General features: G+C 39.2%; 1 protein-coding gene across 7 annotated transcripts in view; it reads right to left on the reverse strand.

The window, feature by feature from the left end:
* LOC100647422 (basement membrane-specific heparan sulfate proteoglycan core protein) overlaps positions 1-20,490 on the reverse strand; it is a 263,946-nt gene that overhangs the window by 50,568 nt on the left and 192,888 nt on the right. For all 7 annotated transcript variants that reach the window (XM_012310977.3, XM_012310976.3, XM_003397028.3 and 4 more), the window contains one exon: positions 3,357-3,526. In XM_012310977.3, the coding sequence (XP_012166367.1) occupies positions 3,357-3,526 (170 nt within the window). The remainder of the gene's footprint in view (positions 1-3,356; positions 3,527-20,490) is intronic.

Below are 20,490 nucleotides of genomic sequence, written 5' to 3' on the forward strand. Positions count from 1 at the left end.
GGATCGGAATTGTTAAGGAAAACTACCATAGGAAAAACGTGTATTGCGTATTCGACGTCTTTATAACTGCGCGATAAATTATACGTCTGTATAACTCAAAATGTCGAGATACGTACATGATTAATGATCCGTCATCGGAACGAAACGATATAATTATATCAGCACTGTGTATATAAGGTCAATTAAATCTATCCGAATATTTCAGAAAACATGCCAGATACAAATAAATATTACGGACAAGAATTGCAAAATATCGAGAAGGATATACTATGCTCTTGTGTATTTGATCTTGCGGTGATCCTGAAACCTCCTGTAAAGGATGCCTCCGTTTGTTTGTTCGTTGCATATTCTTCTAACTAATATTCAGCGCTTTCAAAAGTCTGCGGGCTCGTGTCTTTTGCAGCACCCATTATCGAGATATGAACATTAAAATTCAACGCGTTACCGGCGTTAACGTTATCCGATGTACACCACGGAGACACATAAAGATGTTTTTCATAATGCTGCTACTGATACGGCATTGTCGAAACACAAGATTGCAGTTTTCTAATGTTTCCAAAAAATGGTCCGCTCCGAACGGTCCCTTTGGCGTAATACGTACCTAGTACTGTTCCGTGGAATTTAAAAGTTTGTTAGCGAATGGTACGAAAAACACAAGTTTGTAGATCGCGTTTTGAAAACGTCAGAACGTCTGCTGCGAAAGTACGCAATGAAAAATGGGGGTATCCATTTAAAATTCACTTTTATAAAAGGTTTCAGGGTCACCGCAACATCAAGCACGCAAGAGTATGATATTTCCGCGTTCGTGTTGCTCAATTTCTATTTGAAACATTTTTTCATATCGTTCGCGTTCTTCTAGATTTTTAAGTGGTTCGATATAAATCGGACACACTGTATATATATTGTTTGGACGTTTGCGTTGGTTGACGACTTTATGAGAAATACCCATCCTCTGCGTCCCGTTCGCGAAGCAGTCGATCCGCCTGGCTCGTGATACATAGTATGTACTTAAGTACGTACATACTTAGCTGGAAGGACCTAATTTATGGCACGCACATGCGGCGGTCGCTCTCTCTCTCTTGCCAAGTTCCACGACACGGAAAATCGAACGACAGTTTCGAACAGTGGAAGCTTCGCGTTCTCATTCCAGTTTCTACATTCCATTTAACACGACCGCTGTCACGCGTGCAAGCGCCGCTGACGCGCAACACGCAAAATTTTCCAGTTGGCGACGACGAACGTGTTAATCCAATTTACAGTTACTACACAGATCGTATAGGTAAACTCGCAAGATCGCAATATGTTTTGATTCGCAATCAAGTTAGTATGTGAATTTTCGAAATCAATTTATCGCGAAACGAAGGCTTCGATAAGCGAGTTTAATTTGGAACTTTCAATTCATATTCTCACGCAACGTGGCTGTTTTTCCATTACGTTTCTATCGCGATCCGTTTACGAAAATAACAAATAGTCCGTCAATAATAATCCCTGGAGGAAAAGTGATCCATGTATATTGCCCTGTTCATCGGTTTTTAGCGAGTTTTCAGCACTGTTTGAAACAACTAATGGCACGAAGCTGTCGCGCCAAACAACAATACACGGAGTGTTACTGTTACGTCGCTAGGTTGATTTTACGCCTGCGAATATAAACGCCTGGTTTCGCGCAGATAGAGAACCGTACACCACCGTGCACGCGGCTCTCTGGTTGAAGTGGGGTCGAAGCGAAGGGAAATCTGATTTATCGTCGATTACGATCGGTGATTGGATTCTGACGGGTTCCTGTGCGTCATGCGGTGATGCATGAATAACGTCGATAACGAGTAATGTCACTACTCGACGCTGACCCATGCACTTTAACCATCAAAGTACTTTCCATTAAGATGACCGTGGATAGAGTGCGTGATCCTTTGTCTCGCGTAATCACGAGCCAAGTATTTACAATTATATCATAATCCACATCGTATTCGAAAATGCCAGTTTCTTAGTCGCTACGTTCTGCTTGTACCATGATCGTACCGAGACGAAACGTAAACCGGCATTTTCTGATATACATTTCAGATCATTAAACCCTTCTACAGACGCTCTTCTTACTTTCTAATGTAACTAGACGTTAAAATATCTTTCGTCGAACTAAACTGCTTAATCGCTCGATCATCGTGGTATTAGCCGTATAATTGTAGCATATTAAGCTATACGAATTTCGATCGACATTTTTAATCGGTTGTAGGCATGGGCGCTGGTGGATGTAACAAAATCTTCGATCAAAAGTCTAGTTCAAGGAACAGCCTAATGCGAATACTCATATCGCGAGTCTTTGCACCTGCGAATTTTCAATTACTTACATTTGGCGTGCATTCGATTCGAAGGTTTTACAAGAAGAAACGAATTTGGTAATTACTTACAAATTATCGATTGTTATTTCATCATTAATTATCCACGCGACTTTATCGGTTTCAATGATCTTGAAATATATCGTGAAATATGTTGTGAAAGTCACGACACTTTGAACAACTTTTCCTCGTACGTGTTGCCATCGTTCGGCTTTACTCTCCGATATATTCGCAGAAGTTTCCGTCTCGACGAAAGTATGATTTTAATAATCGAATAATCGTCTCTTTCGGTATCACGGCTAAAGTATTTCCAATTTCGAACAATTATAATAATATAATGTAAAGCTTAACACGAATCGTATCTGTCTTATTATTTAATACCTTAAGTTTATAATGATTATCCAAAATAATCCCAATAATTATTATGGATAATAATCCATTCGTCATTCTTTCTTACGTGACTTGAAAATGATTATCGAGAAGGAGTTACGTTTCGTTAGAAACGCCGGATAAAAGACTTTCCGTCTTTGCCAGAGCGAAGCGTAATCGTAAAGTAAATCGAAGTGAAGTTGTTTGCGAGTATCTTGGCAACTACAGCCGAGCGATGATAACTTGCAGAGGGAAAAGTTGTTCAGAAAGTTCATTTTGACAAAATATCTCAAGACCATCGAAATTGGCGAGGTCGTCCGCTTCGTAAACAATTATCATGAATTTTGCAGCAGACCGATCGTGTAAAAATACGCTTGGTCCATCACAAACGTTAAATAAAATTTGGCAAAAGAAAAAGAGGGATATACGTCACGCCGCGGAAGCAGAATTAAAATCGGATCGAGGAATCACGGCAGAATTTGTCGGAAAATGTAGGATCGATGGAACGAGAGGAAAAGAGCGTAGTAGATGAACGGAGCGCGACAACCGGACTTTCATCAGCCGCGGCTACTCATTCGTGTAACACGACCTGGTCGGGGTCTTGCGCGTTTTTATTACATCAACGAGAGTCAGCCAATAAGGTAACTGGAAACTTACAGCACGATCACCAAGATTGCGCACCCTGCAGTGCAGGAAAGCGGTTTGTCCGACGGTCGTCGTGGTATCCCTCTTCGTTGTGTTGTCGAAGTAAGGCTGGCTAAAGGGTTGCTCCCAGTAAGAAGACGGATGGTGCTCCACCACCGATCCTCCGCTCTTCGCCGTGCACTCTGCCAAAAGCAATAAACACCGTTAATGGTATTTCGTTCTCGTCGAGCTAGTCCATCCATGCGTTTATTTTCGTTGCACAAATTTTCGTTGCGTGGATAGATCGAAGGACAGTTGAGGCTGTCGCGTGATACGGAGAACAAAAATGACGTATACTCGCGGTGTATGTACGTACATTGATAGGAGCAACATCTTCGTTCGAACGATTATTCCGATAAAATATAAAAAATACGCTAAGAGTAACAAAGGATGCACGTTGCTAACAGAAAGGCAAGTACGTTTTACGTTCCATCCTCTTTATAAGCTCGGCAACGAGAAAGAAACGAAGTAAAATAGCGATGTCGCGGTAAAATCACAACTCGGTAATGGCTTAGAGACCGCGCCCTAAGGTGTATTGTTATCATCCTTTCTTTCGTAGCTTTCGCGACCGACGAACTGTCAATTTTTCAAATTTGTTTTAACCAAACCGATGCTATATTTTTAAGCTTGACGCAGAAAATTTCTAGGTCCTTCGGTTTGCCCACACTACCCTCGTAGCGTTATTTTCATTTTGTACACTTATGCGGGTATTAAATAGCACCTACGTCTAATTGGTTGTTACAGAACTGCATAAAGTTGTAATAGTTCTAGTCATTCTGGCAGTTCTAATAGCTCAGTTTAGTTCTGAACTCGTGACCTCGCCATCAACAAACTGATTTTCACAAATCGACGTAGTTCTTGTTCTTCCGTAACACGAATTCAACTTGCTACTACGATTCTACTCAAATCCTACTCCGTGAAATTTATTAAACGAAGCACGTTGACAATAATATCACGGTTCTTGATATCCGTATCTGAACTCTGAATCCATCCGATTTCATTCGACGATATTATTAAAAAAAAAAAAAACCGCTTGTTGTTATATCCATCAAAATTGATCGCATCCTTCGAATGATTCGATTCTCAACATTCCAGAAATAATGAAACGTCTCTAGAGCTTCTACAAACGAGAAAGTTTCTCTATCCCGGCATGATAATTCCTAGTATTGTACAAGTACTGGTCGTTTTTTCGAATTAGTCATGCAACGAATTTTCATACTGTCATGATATATCATTCGATAAAGTAAGGATATACATATAAATATTCAGGGAATTCTTATTCCACTGAATTTAAATACTAGTTGTCATATTCGTCACGAAGGTGTACTACGATTATATGAATTTCCTTTGTTCGTATTATTATTCACCAGAGCCGCGAAACGAAATTTGAATTTTAATGAAAACGTGTCTGAAAGAATTCACGCGATCAATAATCGATAACTCATTAGTAACGCAAATGTGGCAGCAGAATCTTTTTACTGGAATAATTTTGGTAACCGAATCAAAGGTTTGTAAATGAATTAACAAATTTGTAGAGCGGAAGTTGATCATTTTTCTTCCTTATCGTGGATACATTTAGCATGTATTTTTGTTCCTTTACGTTCTGTACTCTTTGGTTCGGTGTTTCTAAATTCATATGTTCATATATTCAAATTATAGCGATCGATACGCGTATGAATGTACTTTCGAATCGGTTTAGCTCCAGCTTAAAATTCCGACAAAATAATCTTCCATCATCTCTCCTCGTCTCTGACGAATACGTTTCATCGTAATTGTAAGAAACGCGTTGCACTTCTCTAAATAGACAAATTTTTGTAGCGCAAAATCTTCTCTCGCAAATTATTCGCTGATTATTGAAATCAATTAACGAAAACGGTCAGAATTCATTTATTTCGAGAGAATTCCATATTTTCATTTTTTATCTAGGTCGAATCTTCGAAAATTAATTTTTCGCCATTCTGATAAAGCTCGAATATTTTTGTTTAACGACTGTTTGTAACGTTGACTTAACGCAATACCCAAAGTTGATCAATTTTACTTCGTTTCTATTTCCCTGCATTTTCCCTCGACGGGATATTTACTAGTCCTCAATTTTTTTTCATTTTCATTACTCTACATGTATATTTTATTCCACGTTCCAGTTAAAATCGAAAGATAGTACGTGCTACCAGAAGAAAATGTTTCTAGCAAATTTCACGTGATAGGAATTTTCTTCGAAAACGTTCAAATAATATCGATGCTTCGGTTCCATTGTCAAACTGAACTAAAACTGGACAATTTTTTGTACGATACTCGAACGAATTGAAAACTCCCCTTCACACAGGAATACATATAAATCGCCGAGAACGATAAAATTCGTTATTAGCGAAACATTCGTTCGATCGTTCGTGAAAATGGTTTGCAGACTAGCCAGAAGCGGCGTTTCCTTGCTTTTGAGCGTCCGAATTTCGTTGGAACGAAATTATAGAAACGAATTCAAGTGCACGCGCAGCTGCGGCATGATTTATCGGACGCAACTAAAATTTGAATCGATAATTAATCGGTCGTATAGCCAGCATTGCGACAGAATCGCGTGTTCGCGTTCAAGGGTCCTCTAATGGTTGGCTTTTTCACCTGTCACTCAGTTTGTTCGTCGTACTGCTCTCGCTGTTAGCTTTTTGCTAGAGAGCCACGTTACACGAAACGTCCAGTCATAAGATATTCGAGCACTAGCCGGTCGATAAACTCGTGTAAAAAGGATCGTAATTGGTGTCGCGCTCTACCGGAACACGCGACATGCGAAAAAATACTTCGCTTTTGATCAATATCGTCATCAAGTTTTTATATTCGAGCGAACGTGAGAAACGCGTAGAACGCATCGAAAGCTTCGAATCGGCTCGATCGTCATGTTGCTCCGATCGAAACGATAACGACAACAAAATATGCCACTGCTGCGTTTCTACAACCTGTGATTTTCAAATAATCGATCACTATTTTAACGTTTTCCATCGTCGCTTCAACATCGTTTCTCAATTTTTATTAGTTTCCGCGTATTTACGCAGTTCCTAAATCAACCTTCAAATATTTTTCTGCTTTAAAATAACAGATATGTTTTTCTATTCCCGGTTTATTTATTGTCTTTGTAACGGTAATCATATTCCGTACGGAGCAGTATTTCTCTTCTCAGTAAATTGGATTTCACCGATTCGATCATTTGTCAATTAGTCAATTTATTTAGTTGATAAAAATGAAAATTAATCGTCATCGAGATAGCTAACAACAAGCAGCATCGTTAAATATTTCTCTTCGGCGATGTAAATTTATTAAACGAAACATTCGAGGGTTAAAATTCAAAGCAAACGTAACTTTATATTCTATTTCTCAGACTACTATGACCGCCGCGCCGTAACGACTTTATTTCCAGCTAATGATGTTTTCACTGAAATACCGTGTCGTTATATCTCCAAGGGTTTCTTTACACGCCTCAGTGAAGTTGGAAATTTTATGAAGTTTCTCGCGTCAGAACCTCGTAACTTGCAGGTCGATTTTTCATAAACGCGACGATGTTATTATTAAGATCTCGAATTATTCGACAAAGTTGCACGTTTGACGAACCGCCTTAAATGATTAACGATAACACAAGATCCAATAAAGCGTGTTTGATAAAACAACAGTAAGAAATTGCAGTTTAATTTCGATAGTATAACCTGATAATAGACTTTTTACCCAACAAACTGTAACGTATCGATGAATAATAACGTCGCAGAAATGATACAGTCGTTTATAACTTAATTTATGGCTGGGATAAAACGAAGAACAGTATTTTTATAACAAACGGGGCATTATATGCATATTCGCGGAATAAGGTAAAACAAAGTAAACCGAACGTGTTACGAAAATGCATATACGTAGCTTACGGTAAAGTAATACAGCGCGGCAATAAATAAATAGTTGGCAACTAATACCTCATGCGATATTTGTTAGCTGCATTGTACAATATGTAGATTTACCGGCGATGGATTTATTTCGCTTGTAAATCTATTAAAAGAAAAATTGTTTTAACTGCATCGTAATGGCCATGCATCCTCTCTATCCAACTATGTACGAACAAATAAATTATTATCGGGGTGAACGCGAATTTTGCGGTATATCAACGAGAAATTGCTGGAGAATCTGTGAAAAAAACTGGCTCTTGTCCGCATGACACGGGACAGGGGCCAAATATGCTTTAAAACGCGGATGAAATTATGTTATTTCATTGGTAGTTTAAAACAAGGAAACATTCGTATTTCCTTATTTTCATATATTATAAGTTGCACGCTACGCGTCTTACTCCTGGGCGTTCGTGGCTAGCTAGCGAGACAATTCTTAAAAGGCTTAGTGACGAAAGGCCAAGGAGGCGTGGAAGGGATGATAGTGGTCATTAGTCGAAGGAAACATAAATGTTTCCTTATATTTCATATATTATGTTGTAAGCTGAACACTACGCATCTTATTCCTGAGAAATCGCGCCAATTGGCAAAAGAAGGCTCAGTGGCCAGCGAGCCGAAAGCCGAGAGGCGTGGAGGGGATAATAATGGTCGTCTGTTGAGGACACAGCTCGAGATTATTTATACAGATTCATTAAAACGGAAGTCGTCTGAAGATGGTAGCTGCAAAGGAGGAGTTCGTTAACCTTCTTTGTTCTATCTGAACTTTGGTTTTGGAATGCTTTGAAAAAAACTCGAGGTGCTTGCTAATGGCTTGAAACGAACCACTCGTCGATAGGCGCCGTTCGTTGAATCGCGCTTCTTTTTGTACCAACTTTTACCAACACCTAGCTTCCGTTTCCTCGCCGACAGATAGTTCGGAAGAAAAGCATCGGCATCGGCAGTGGAGATTCACGGGATGCTTTTGTGTGCCGAACTATGCCAGAAATGTTTTAACATCTGTAGAATATTTAACGAGGAAAGTCGGGATTTAAAGGAGCCATCGCATCGGTTTTCATCTTTGCTTCGCCAAGTTACAATTATCTTGGAGGCACGGTATTGTCCCTCGATGGTTACGATCGGAATTACCGAGAACGCGATGGATATTCTATGGATATGCCGCGTCGTCGGAACAGCAACGAGCATAATACAGTTATCGGGTATAAGAATTTTTACATATCGGAGTGCGTTCCGTTTTGCAACAAAGGTCTTTACAGATAACGAACCAAGCCTTTCCTCTTTCTAATTGAGAAATTAAAAACGAGACCCTTGCGTTTTGCGCCACGTGATTGTTTCTACGATATCTGTTATGAAATATTTGCAACGAATAAATAATATAATAGAGAAGAATTAGGTTCTTTCGCGTGCTTCGTTATTTCATTAATTGTAACAGAACGCGGCTTCCATAACTGTTACGTTATTATTTCCATCGAACTTACACGTACGCGTCGTAATATAATTTCACCGAGAGATAACCTACGTCATTCTCTGAGTACTCGCCAGAAAAGAGAAACTTTCTTGTTTTAGCGGAGAAGCCAATACGAGTCTTTGTGAAATATATTTAAAACGTTTGTCTGTGGTAAGCGCGGACGGATCTCGCTGTAGACTACTGCTTGTTGCATCTATCTTTGTTTATCATATTGTGCACGAAACGAAAGCAATTAATTTAATAGCAGCAACGAATAATCGCGTCTGGAACCTCCAACCGAATGAATTTGTTGGAATTGTCGATCAATTCAATTCTCTACCGTTTAATTAATTGCTATTGTTCGCGCGATGAAATAACGCGATATAACTAAAAATAACGAACGATAAATACGCAAAAACACGCAACGATACTATACACGTATATCCACCAATAAACCGCTTCCTTGTTACAGAAGGTTTCCTAGCGTTTTACGTTTCTAGGTTACTGACGAGTCTAGCAGAGCCAGGCTGAAATACACACTTTTCTTTTCTTTAATCTCACACTATTGTTCCACCTTTTTCTTCGGTACGACACTCTCGCAGTTCTGTTCTGTTGTCAACGTTCGTTGTATTTATAGATAGTGGTTTGTACGTTTGAAGGCGATGTACGTTCTCAAACCGAAGACATAAGAGACCACGCGGGTGTATTTAATAATGTTTAAAGGGAATGGAAGAAAGAAGGTAGGAAAACATCCTCGAAATATCTCGTTGCACTCTTGCTAACGGTAAGTGAGAATGAAATGCGAAACCTCTTGCTGAAATCCGAGTGGCTCGTGTCCTCGACATCACGCCTTGCTCGTTCTGAAAGTTAGCACATACCGGAAGTAGTGCACTCCACGCATTCTCTAGCTTGGTTTTTTCTACACAAACCTCCTCGCGATACGATATCTTCCACGCTAATGTCATTTTGACAAATATGTCACAAATCTGCTGTTCCACTTTCTCGGATGTTGCTCCGATAACGTATCGTCGAGGTCTGTTATTACGTCGTTGAAAATCTCGCCAGTAACTCGTTCGCTCATTTCGACGCTAACTCGACCAAGTAAATTTCTCAAGCCTCGAGGTACGAGTACATCCGACGTACATCATCGATTTCTCTGTTAATTAACGTGTAATTAGAGATTTTATCCCATTCGGATAATTATCAAAAATGTATTAAACCAGGGAAATAAAACTTCTTCGACTCGATTTAACGATGATAAACGAACGACTCATCTCCATTCTGTCCTCTAATTTTCCTCCGTGAAGGTTACTTCTACGAAAAGAATATTCCTCGCTGTTCGATGCGATAAGATCGTCAGTGTCCGATCCTAAATTAAATTTCAAACTGTATCGGACGGTAGACGGAGATTCGGCCAAAAAACACTGCTAAACGATTCTTTGATAAATCGATACGAGTTAGGTTCTTCGTATCTTGATAACCACGTCTGGCACACGTTAGCCTCGAAGCACGGATAAATTGAACTCTCAGCTCTAAAGACCGACTATTGGCTATAGGATATAGTAGATAACTAGAGATTCGTCTAACAATCTAACTCGTCTTCTCTTACCATGTTATTCTTTCGAGATGCTCGTATTGTGAAACGCGAACGTTTTAGGTATAAGTCTCTATAGGTATCTTGGAAGTCACGTCTACCTAAGTTTCCATTAATCTTACGTTAAAACTTAACGCGTTGACTTGTTAAACACGCCTTGTTACCGTGGAAGAGTTCGCTGGCCTCTGCCGTATGAAAAAGTTGCAACTCCTGAAAGAGCAACCGTGCGCGCTTCGTCCAATCTTTTTGGAGCTGATGAATGTAAGTTGCCGCGATTAACGAGTGTGTTTATTCAAACGAGCGTGCCTTTCTTCGATAGTAAATAAGAACCGGGTTACGTAAATCGCGCAGAACGGTCCACGCTATACGAGAGACGATCTATATAACCTTAGAAACGATGCTCCCTCGTTTCCTGTAAAAGTGAAACGCCGAGTGAAGAAGACTTTTCGTCGTTTCGTTTCTTTTACTGCGCGGGAATAAAACACCAGGAGAGATAGTTCTTTTATTATTTTACTATTGTCACTTCATAAAAGTAAGAACGAGAATGGTAGAATTCTTTTATTTCTCGTTCCTCTCATCTTTCTTCTTTTATTTTTTCCTTCGTGGAGATATAACGCTAAAGAGGAAACACTCTGGTCGTTAATTTTCTCCGTGTCGTAAGTGTAATACGTAAAGACGCAAATTTTCTATCGTTCCGAGCTTCTGTTTCGGTTTTAGCTTTCGGTATTACGAGAGATGTAGCGGAATTTACCCGAGTCGTTCGGTTTTTCAAAATTAAACGCGAGCAACAGGATTCTCGATTGTCGTTGCCTGTACCTTTATCGCGGAAAGTTGAAACGAAAGAAGGAGATCTCTCGGCGATCGTACACGTTGCATCGAGTCAAATCGAAGGCAACGTTTTAACTTTGTTATTACATTCGGTGGAAGAGTTTGATATTCGAAAATAACCGAATCGCGTTAACATAGAATAGGAAATAGAGTATCAGAGCGAATCATGGATCAAACTCAAATCTTGTTTTCGTTATACAAGTTTAAACTTGCATATAACGTAGTAGAAAAGTTGTTCGTAAACTCCTATGACGCTATATCGTTATACAATAAGACTTATCCGCACGGAGAGTTAGGCAACCGAGTCGTACGATCGGTTCCGCCATCACAGATTTTCCTACGAGACATCTTTCAGCCTCTCGACGAAATTTATCATCTGACAACCACCGATGTAGTCTCAAATTAGCAAACTCACCCCGAGGCTTTCAAGATCAGCGGCGCATCCTTTCAAGCGCGTTTCAGGAAAAACGTTTAAGCAACGACGAATTAGGCCAGTTCCATTCGCGTCATGTCGATTTTTTACAATGGCGAAACAATAACCTTACGCAATTTTATATCGCCGTAAAAAAATTCGATCGCTTAACATATATCATAGACACGTATCTGCTGCGATACAGATTTTAAAGTGCACTTCGATTCTACCGTTATTCCATCGTAAGCTAACGTAGCAGATAGTTACGTTTAATATCAATGCATACGCGTACATGTAAAAGATAGAAACATAAATAAATAAAAGATTTCCTTTCGCGAACAAAATAGTCCGAGAGGAAGCATCTGCATCACAAGGTCTATCTTTCCGAATTATGCAATTTTATTTCTCACTGGATCATCCTTTCGAATCTAGAACATCGGTGACTTACTTATGTATATGCGTTCATGTACATGTATATCTATGTAGGTTTTGCATGAGAATACATCTTGAAAGAAAGAGATATTCAAAATATCGGAAAAGCGACGTGAGAGAAGAGAGAAGACTTAGGAAATAAATTCAACAGAACCAAACTACTATTCTCGAGGTTCGTAAATGCCGTTTCCACTTCAATGATATTTTACTTACGTCGTGGCCAATCAGGATATTCCCTGAATTCAAAACCACGGATATATAACAACGATATAAATATATAACAAGGCGAAACGTTAACCGCCGTGTATTAGGACAGTCAGATCGATAACGTTTCGAGCGAGGTGGAGTTCGTGATAAATCAGAAAACGTAAGAGCAGGGCGCATTTATCAGGCGAAAAACGGATCTCTAACGAAAATATGAAGATTCACGTTTGTGGAACACGTTTAAATTGGAATCTGTCGCAGTGCTTGGCGCAAGTGCTTGCCGTAATGCGAAAACTTTTTTCGAGTCGAACTCGACGTCTTAACTTGGCTCCTGTTCTTTCGCGAAACACCCGCACAACGACTAAAGGACTACGGCTCAAGAAGCCACGAGTATAACGTATTACGAGTAGGTATACTTTTTCACCCTCTTCTGTCTACTCTCCGCCTGTTTTTCTCTCAGGATTTCCGTAATTCCTTGCTGTCGTCGGTGAATTGAATTCCGAGGCATTTTTTAAGAAATCGGCAGATCTATCGAACGCTTTCAAAGGCGGAGCTTCTTCGTGATACCGCGACCGTGTTGGTTCAAAAGAATTTTCTTGTTTGCGGGAATATCGGGCAAATACATATAACCATGAAAATGTAGAAAGCGTAGTCGATAAACAGTGAGAGTAGATTTTCTTCATCTTGCGTGGATATTCCAGCCGGACTAACCGAAAGGTAGAGAAACACGAGAAAATACTTTGCGCGAGTTGTAACGGATTACATATAGCGAGAGAATAATATATGGCGCATAAACAGGAAGTTTTATTTGATTCTGAAATTAAATAAGATTTATTCAGATCGTTTCGAAACGACACATTTCGCGGCGAAACTAAGAACTTTGTTCTTTAGGTAGCGCTTTATGTTTTAAAGCTCCACGGGGCGTTTCTCGTGGTACGCTCGTACATAGTTATTCAACCACAAAGTATTCTGGTTACGTTTTCGATGAAACTATTTCCTCGTCTTTTGCAACGAGAAGCGTCTATACCGAAACGAATAACGTTCCGAAATATAACCGCTAAATATATTTCGCTCGCGTAAATTGTTTCATACGAATAAAACTCTGCAATTCCTATTTACTACTTTTGTTTGAATTTTATGTTAAGTTCGACACTACGTGGGTATCTGTCTCGTATTACTAATTCGTAATAATAACATCGTGATAATATTAATTTTCATAATAATATCAATATCCTGGTTATGCATTCGCCTATAAAGGATGATACATGTTAATATACAGTAACAGAGTATTGAATTTCAAATATATGTATATTTCCAAAAATACATGTTTTCCCAGTACAATCAATCAAATCGCGGAATATCCTACGACTATATGTATTATGCGACGCTTACTATGTATAGTTCTGCAGCATCAAAATAGCGCCTGAAATATCGTGTATCGGTTTTTAACGTTTAAAAATCGCAAACGCAAAAATATCACGGTGACCCGGCAAACCGAACTCGAACTACGAATCTAGCGCAACTCGGGGGACGAAGGTGATCTTTAAACTCAACGCGACGTATGCAGCGTATCTGGTACAAGCTACGAGTCACGGGGATGAAGACTATGATATTCGGTGCCGCAGAGCGTAGACCACGCCGTCTGACACCTTCTACGAAGATTCTAAGAATCTAAGTAAGATTAAACGCGAAACTTTCCTACTCACGGAAATCCATAAGGAAATATCAAAGTCTGTGCTATGAAATTTCCGAGTAGTAACGATTAACGAACTGATTCACGATTAAACGTAACGAAGAACGGCGACATTCGCGATCTTTTCGTGAAAATTTCCCGTTTCCTGATTCGTTGTTTTAATTTCGATAAAAATTCGATATCGCCGATATGGCCGGTCGCGATGAAACAACACTCTAACGGGAACAGAATGAAACGTTCCGTTTAGAATAACAAAGTCGAGTTGAATTTTTCAAATGTAGCGCGTGCGTATGAGAACAATTTTTACGTTTTATCACAAATGAAAAATGCGTATGAGGTAATATTTGATCGTTTGAACTGGACTGGATCCTGTGAATTCAGTTTCCGGAGGTACGTTTTCCATATTGATATTTCTTAAATCAGCCAGAAACGTCAGTGGCTACCACTGGATAATAAATGGTTCTTTTAACCAGAAGTGTTCGCAAGAGCGTTCGATCGGTTCTACCGTTATCTGCCATGGAAAACCAACGAGGAGTTTTCGCGTTTTACGGGTCTCTTCTTGTGTACTTTCGCCTCGTTAATGGAAGCAATCCAACAGGATGATATATACATTTTCCTTAACGAAGTATAAACTGTTACCACGATATTTTATGGACTTTGCTGCTACCACTTTTGAACGGAGAACATTTTTAATTTACTCTTTCCTCTATTCCTACTTCGTAGTAATTTGTACGGTTTTAGTAATGATCCGGTAAAGTGCGACGTTATTTAGGTCATTCGCATAGCTATGCTTTCCGCGTTAAAGTTCCTATCTGTATTTTACATTCGGAACTTCTCGTCTCGTAAATTAAACTTTAGATTTGTGATATCGAATATCGAGGGAAAAGAGCGATAGCTTTCCCAAGCGAAAGAGTAAAACTTGTTACTTGATATCGAAACCTAATTTCATCTCGCTCCTAATGGTTTCAAACGTTTCATTTACGTTGCGTTTTATCATTCGTAGCATCTCCGTTTTAAAAATCTTATCGTAGTAAATCGTAGAAAATCGTAATAAAACTTGATATTAAAGGGAATAGCGTTCGAGCGTGTTTAACTAGAACGTACGTACGATAAATTTTGAAATTCGATTTTCTCGAAAACTATGCCGAGAATGAAAAAATCTTATTCCACGTCTTTTCTTTACTTTTGCGTTGGAAATCGAGACGTACTCGCTTTTGCGTGTGATTCGCTTGAACTTTGTATAACTGGATAGCGCAACGTATTTGTAGACACAGCAAACACAGGGACCGCGCTATTAATTCGAATTTCAAATGACTGATAAGCAATCGCACAGTGCACTCGCACGTGTGATACACTAGTATGAACATTTATAGTTACTTCTATACGCTGGTGATCGATGTCATCATAAATTCCGCGACGTTACTTGTTTCCACCTGCTCCTCCACACCCGTTGCATGTCTGCGCATTTATCAGCGACTTAAGAGGCGTTTCTAGAGTCATTGCTAGTCGCGTTCTATTTCGACAAATCTAACCGAATTAAGCGGTGGCAGGTATCGTTTTTGGATTTGCTTCGTTCAAGCACGTTACATTACAGCCCCAAGTATTTCGCTGATACGTTTATCGATCATTTTTATTTATTTTACGATCGCTAATATCCGAAAAGGAAACATCGGCTTCGCAAACTATTAAGATATTCGTTTAATTTACAGATGCGATGATTTTCATTTAAAAATAATAATTACGTAGAACGTTGAAATATATATTTGAATTATATGCGTTTCAACTGAACGCTTCATCTCGATAAATAAAACTCTTGAAACGTGCAATATTTTCTGCCATACTTTGACATATTTTAACAGAATCAATTAAGTTGCATACATGTTTCAGGTAAAATAAATATTGAAAGCAATAAATATACACGTTTTGTATATGTTTCGGTTTGATATCTGCAGACTGGCCACTAATACGAGGGGAGGGACCAGAAAGAGAGGGAAGGAAAAAGAAGGATGCAACTTTTAGGAAATTGTGTTTCATTCTCATATTGACGGTACGAGTGTAAGAAGCCCGTCTCGAGAATATTCATATTTTTTTGAAAATTATGTAGGTTTATGGAATTTTTAATTAGTTTCTTAATCAGTTTGAATCGGATATTTCTTTGAAGAAATATTCGAGTAAATGTCACTGGTATTCGAACGTGTACACGCACAAACACGCGCGTATGTACGTATAATGTTCGCATGTACAAAAGATAATGCGAAACGGATTAGCTTCCTACGTGTGTTTCTCCTCTCATTACGTGGTAAACTGTTTCTCTCTATATTATTCTACAATATATTCTATATTATATAACGTTTGTATTTGCACTTGGAAATGAGCTTTCGAAATAACGATAAAGGTAAGGTTACAACGTATTTTTTACATCACATTCTAGTTTACCGTTACTATCGCGTTTTACGTTATTTCGTAATTCGAATTGCGCGCCGCTATCCGCATTTGTATTTGCAATTACGATGTGGCCAGCAACTTTATTTCATAATTAAAAATTATTGTGCGATCGTATTGGCGCGTGGTAACGAGACACCGTCGTGCGACTCTCAACGAAACCCTAAATAACACGGTTACACAGTTTGCATTTCATAGAAAAATTATGCTGCTGGAAACGTGGTATTTTGATCGAGTATCGGTAAATCGAATTTTCTTTTTAAATCGAGCTGGCTGCGTCGTAATTGCGCGTGAATGAAGCTTTTTCCATTATTTGTATTCCACGATAAATTTATCCTGTCGTGTACATACATCAAAAACATTTGTTGTCGTATTATTCTCCGTCGATTATACACGCACGTTTGAACAAATACGTCATCGATGATTTTTTCAATCACGCAAAGCAAACGCAATTACTTCTGAAATTGTAAATCTCTTATTTCATTGAATTATCGTTTGTGTACAACTTTTACTCGAATTTTTACCTTTTCCGTTTGTATTTGTACGCGCGCATATTCATACACTGTTTATGGTCGTAGAGTTAGCGCGCGAAGTTCGCAACTCGAGGGACTTCTCAAAGATGTACTATCCAACAGCGTGGCTATAAAGCGATAAACCAGAGAGTAAAGAGGAAAAAGAGAAAAAGACAGAGAACGCTTTTCCTTCGCGGAAAATGAACCAGCTGTCCCAGATTCAATCTCTAAAGGAACAAGACGAATTCCCAGGAGTTTCCAAATGTAGGACAGTGAAATGTCACGCGAGCAGAACAATTGTTTTTAAGGGTTTCGAATTTGTTTCGGGACGACGAGTTCACGAAGGTGCAGTTTCCACATAGTCCGACTAAGTATCTTTCGTTTCCAATTCTCTGTTCAATTTGCGTTCAACGTACGAAATATCGTCGCGTCTGTTAAAGCGTTCTATTCCACGGTAGCTGACTTTCTTCCGTTTATCTTTACGAAAAAAAAGAGATCGTATTTTTGACGTTTGTGAACGTTGCCCGATGTTCTGAAACTTCTATCGACGTGTCACCTATTAATTCGGCGAGTTACTAATGCGAAAGAACGTTAAAATTAAGGAAGAAAGATGCGATTACGGGACTAAAATATACCGTTTGAAGGGAGTAAAGTAGTAAAAGATTACGAACCAAATTCAAATAAACGAAAGCTCGTGCGATAAACGTTAGAGTATCGTGGTTTGAAAGGAATCGATGGGCAGAACGTTCTGCCACGCGATCGATCAAGGACGAAAGCGACTCGAACCGATTACAACCTTTAAATACGGATATCGGTACGAGAACGGAGAGACGAAGCAATTGGAAGTAAAGGATCTCAATTACGTGGAACGAACGAACGAACGAACGAACAATTTTGACGAACAACGAATCGACGATAAACGCAAGAGAAAAAGGGTTTTAGCGTCAGCAGCTAGCAGCTACGATAAGAGTGGTCTCGCGCTCCAAAACCTAATTACATTTCTGTTTCCACGAAAACGAAACGATTACGAGACTCGATTTACGAGAAACTTTGTGCATTGAAACGAACGTCGGATATAATCGAGTATCGGTTGCAAATAAGAGTGACGATTTTTAAGTAGTGGACGTTGCGTCGACGCGAATCCCCTAATCCTACTCGAATGAAAAACCTTGCTGCAACTTTTTCAATTTGCCATGGCAAAGGAAACGCTGATAAATACAAGCATTTCATTGTAATTAAAGCTAAGCAAAGGGTAGTTGGAGAAAAGCGAGCAGCTTGAAAAGAACGCTGTAAGCGACTAAGGATCTTCGAGGATTTAATTACAGCAACGAAAGAAACGTGCGAGCTCACGTCTTTATGTATAAGATGTTTGAAATCTGTGTGCTCCGTACAGATGGAAATGTACTGTGTTTCATCGGATGCATCTAATACGATTAATAATGAAATTTTCTATAATCTGCTATCCGAAGGAAACTTTATTTACCGTGCTTCCAACTTCAGCGAGTAAGATTTATTTCCGCAGGTCGGCTCCTAAACTTTCGCGACACACACATCGAAAATTCTGTGCTAAACCTGGCTACGGTGATGCATCGTAACGAGTTTTCTCGATGTTCAGCTAATTCTTATTAATTATTCGCTGTTCGTTTAATGATTCGTTATTTCATTGTTGGAAATATTTTAGAAGGACATCAAATTTTATAAGATTCTATAGTTGGCTCTTTTATTTATATAAAGAATTCGATAATGTCATTTACTCTGAACGACATTTCCGTAGATCTTAAAGATATAGAGTGTCAAGCAAGAGATATTGGTAGGAAATTTAACGCCTTCTGATATAATCTACGATAAGACAGAGACGATGGATAAAGGAATTGCGTTTCAAGTTTTGTTCGTTACTTATCGACGTTTAAAAATCGATTAAGGTATGTCTGTGGCCTGAAAAAAGTCTCCGGATGAATGTAGGCCAACCTAATCGACAGGGGACTCGATGATCTTCGAGGCCGACACGTGTCTGCCAGGTTATTTCGTACAGTTCGTAAGAGAAGAAGAATACTACGTTGCTGAGAAAAGTCGTAGATTAAATCTGCTTGATTGCAAAAATCCATTAGAGGATGTCAAAGCCTTTTGGCTATCTGGAACTATTGGAACATAGCGCAATCTCGCGTAGTTTGTCGTGAGATAGGATTCATATTGAATGCACGAAGGAGCATTGATCTCGTATTCTGGAACGCTTAGCAATTTGCAATTATTAGCTAGTTACTGATGCCACCTTTGGCGTCGCGATTTGATACCGAATACAGAAATTGAGATATTCTCTGATGTAATTGTTTTCCCGATTTTACGAAGCATCATCGGACAATGACTGCGATTACTGTACGTAATGAAATTTCATGCCAGTTGTTAGCGAGAAATTCCAATATTCCGATAAATTGACCTCTGTGATCGTGTGTGGATTAAACGATAAACGATTAAAGAACTGTTGCACGTATGCAACAGCTAGAAAGATTAAAATCACCAGGCTTCTTCGTTGTATACGACACGAACGCAATATCGTGGAAGCGAACGACGACCAGTGGTATTTCATGGCGTAATCTCTTTTTCATTTTCTTTCGTGAATTTGGAAGGTGTCGCGACCATTTAAACGCTGTCACAAAAATGAATCTCATAAAATGTCGCAGCATCCGACGTAACGAAATTTTCATGTAACCTGTCTAGCAACGTTCGAGCTAAAAACTATATGATCGTTATGATGTATATAATTTTATTTAACTCATTTCATACGGACTTTGTCCGATGTTCGCGAGCATTAACGCTCCTTGTTTTGCTTTACTTTCGATCGTTAAATTATACTTGTATAACGTGCAACGGATATTTATACGCTTACGATACATCGATCTGACCGTGAAAAGAATGTTCGCGTCTAGAATTTGATCGGAAAGATAAACGAGGTACACCGACTTTCGCTGTTAACGGAATTCGTAGGATTTAAATGGCAATACCGTAGAAAATTATCAGCTATCAGCGCTATTTACCGTGTAAATTCTCAATTAACCTTTTTCAATAGCCAAATTATGAAACCACGTTGATTCAGCCGGCCTCTCTATAATAAAATTTCATTAAAGGCTCTCGGAGATCGGTACATGCCATTAATGATAATAATAGCCAGGGAATTTATTGGATTTTTTAGTCGGCCAACAATGCCTCCGGCGAATATAACGTTCCATGCTCTGTGCCCCCAGCTTTTTGCCCATCCCATATTACGGTACGAGCGTGTACGAATGAACGATGTGCATGCGAGCGTGGCAATGCAGGACCAATGTCGAAAACATTGCTTGTAAGGTGTACGAAGCGAAATATCCGCGGATTCCATCCAAAGAAATGTTAATAAAGACACCGATATTCCCTGCAATTGCTGCAACACGAGCTTTAAAAGACAACGTTTCCGCCAGTAGCTTCTCATCCCATTACATCCAATGAAATTTTAACGCATCTTCTTACATATTTCCATTTATTTCCAAGTTTCTACCGAAGGAAGCACCGGCTCGCCGGCAGATACGATTTGGAATAAAGTTGCGAGTACAACGGTTGACGTTTTTCAAAATTTAGAGACACTTTTTAACGCGATAGATTATTCC

This window comes from Bombus terrestris, chromosome 8 (assembly GCF_910591885.1).
Source record: "Bombus terrestris chromosome 8, iyBomTerr1.2, whole genome shotgun sequence".
NCBI classification, from domain to species: domain Eukaryota; kingdom Metazoa; phylum Arthropoda; class Insecta; order Hymenoptera; family Apidae; genus Bombus; species Bombus terrestris.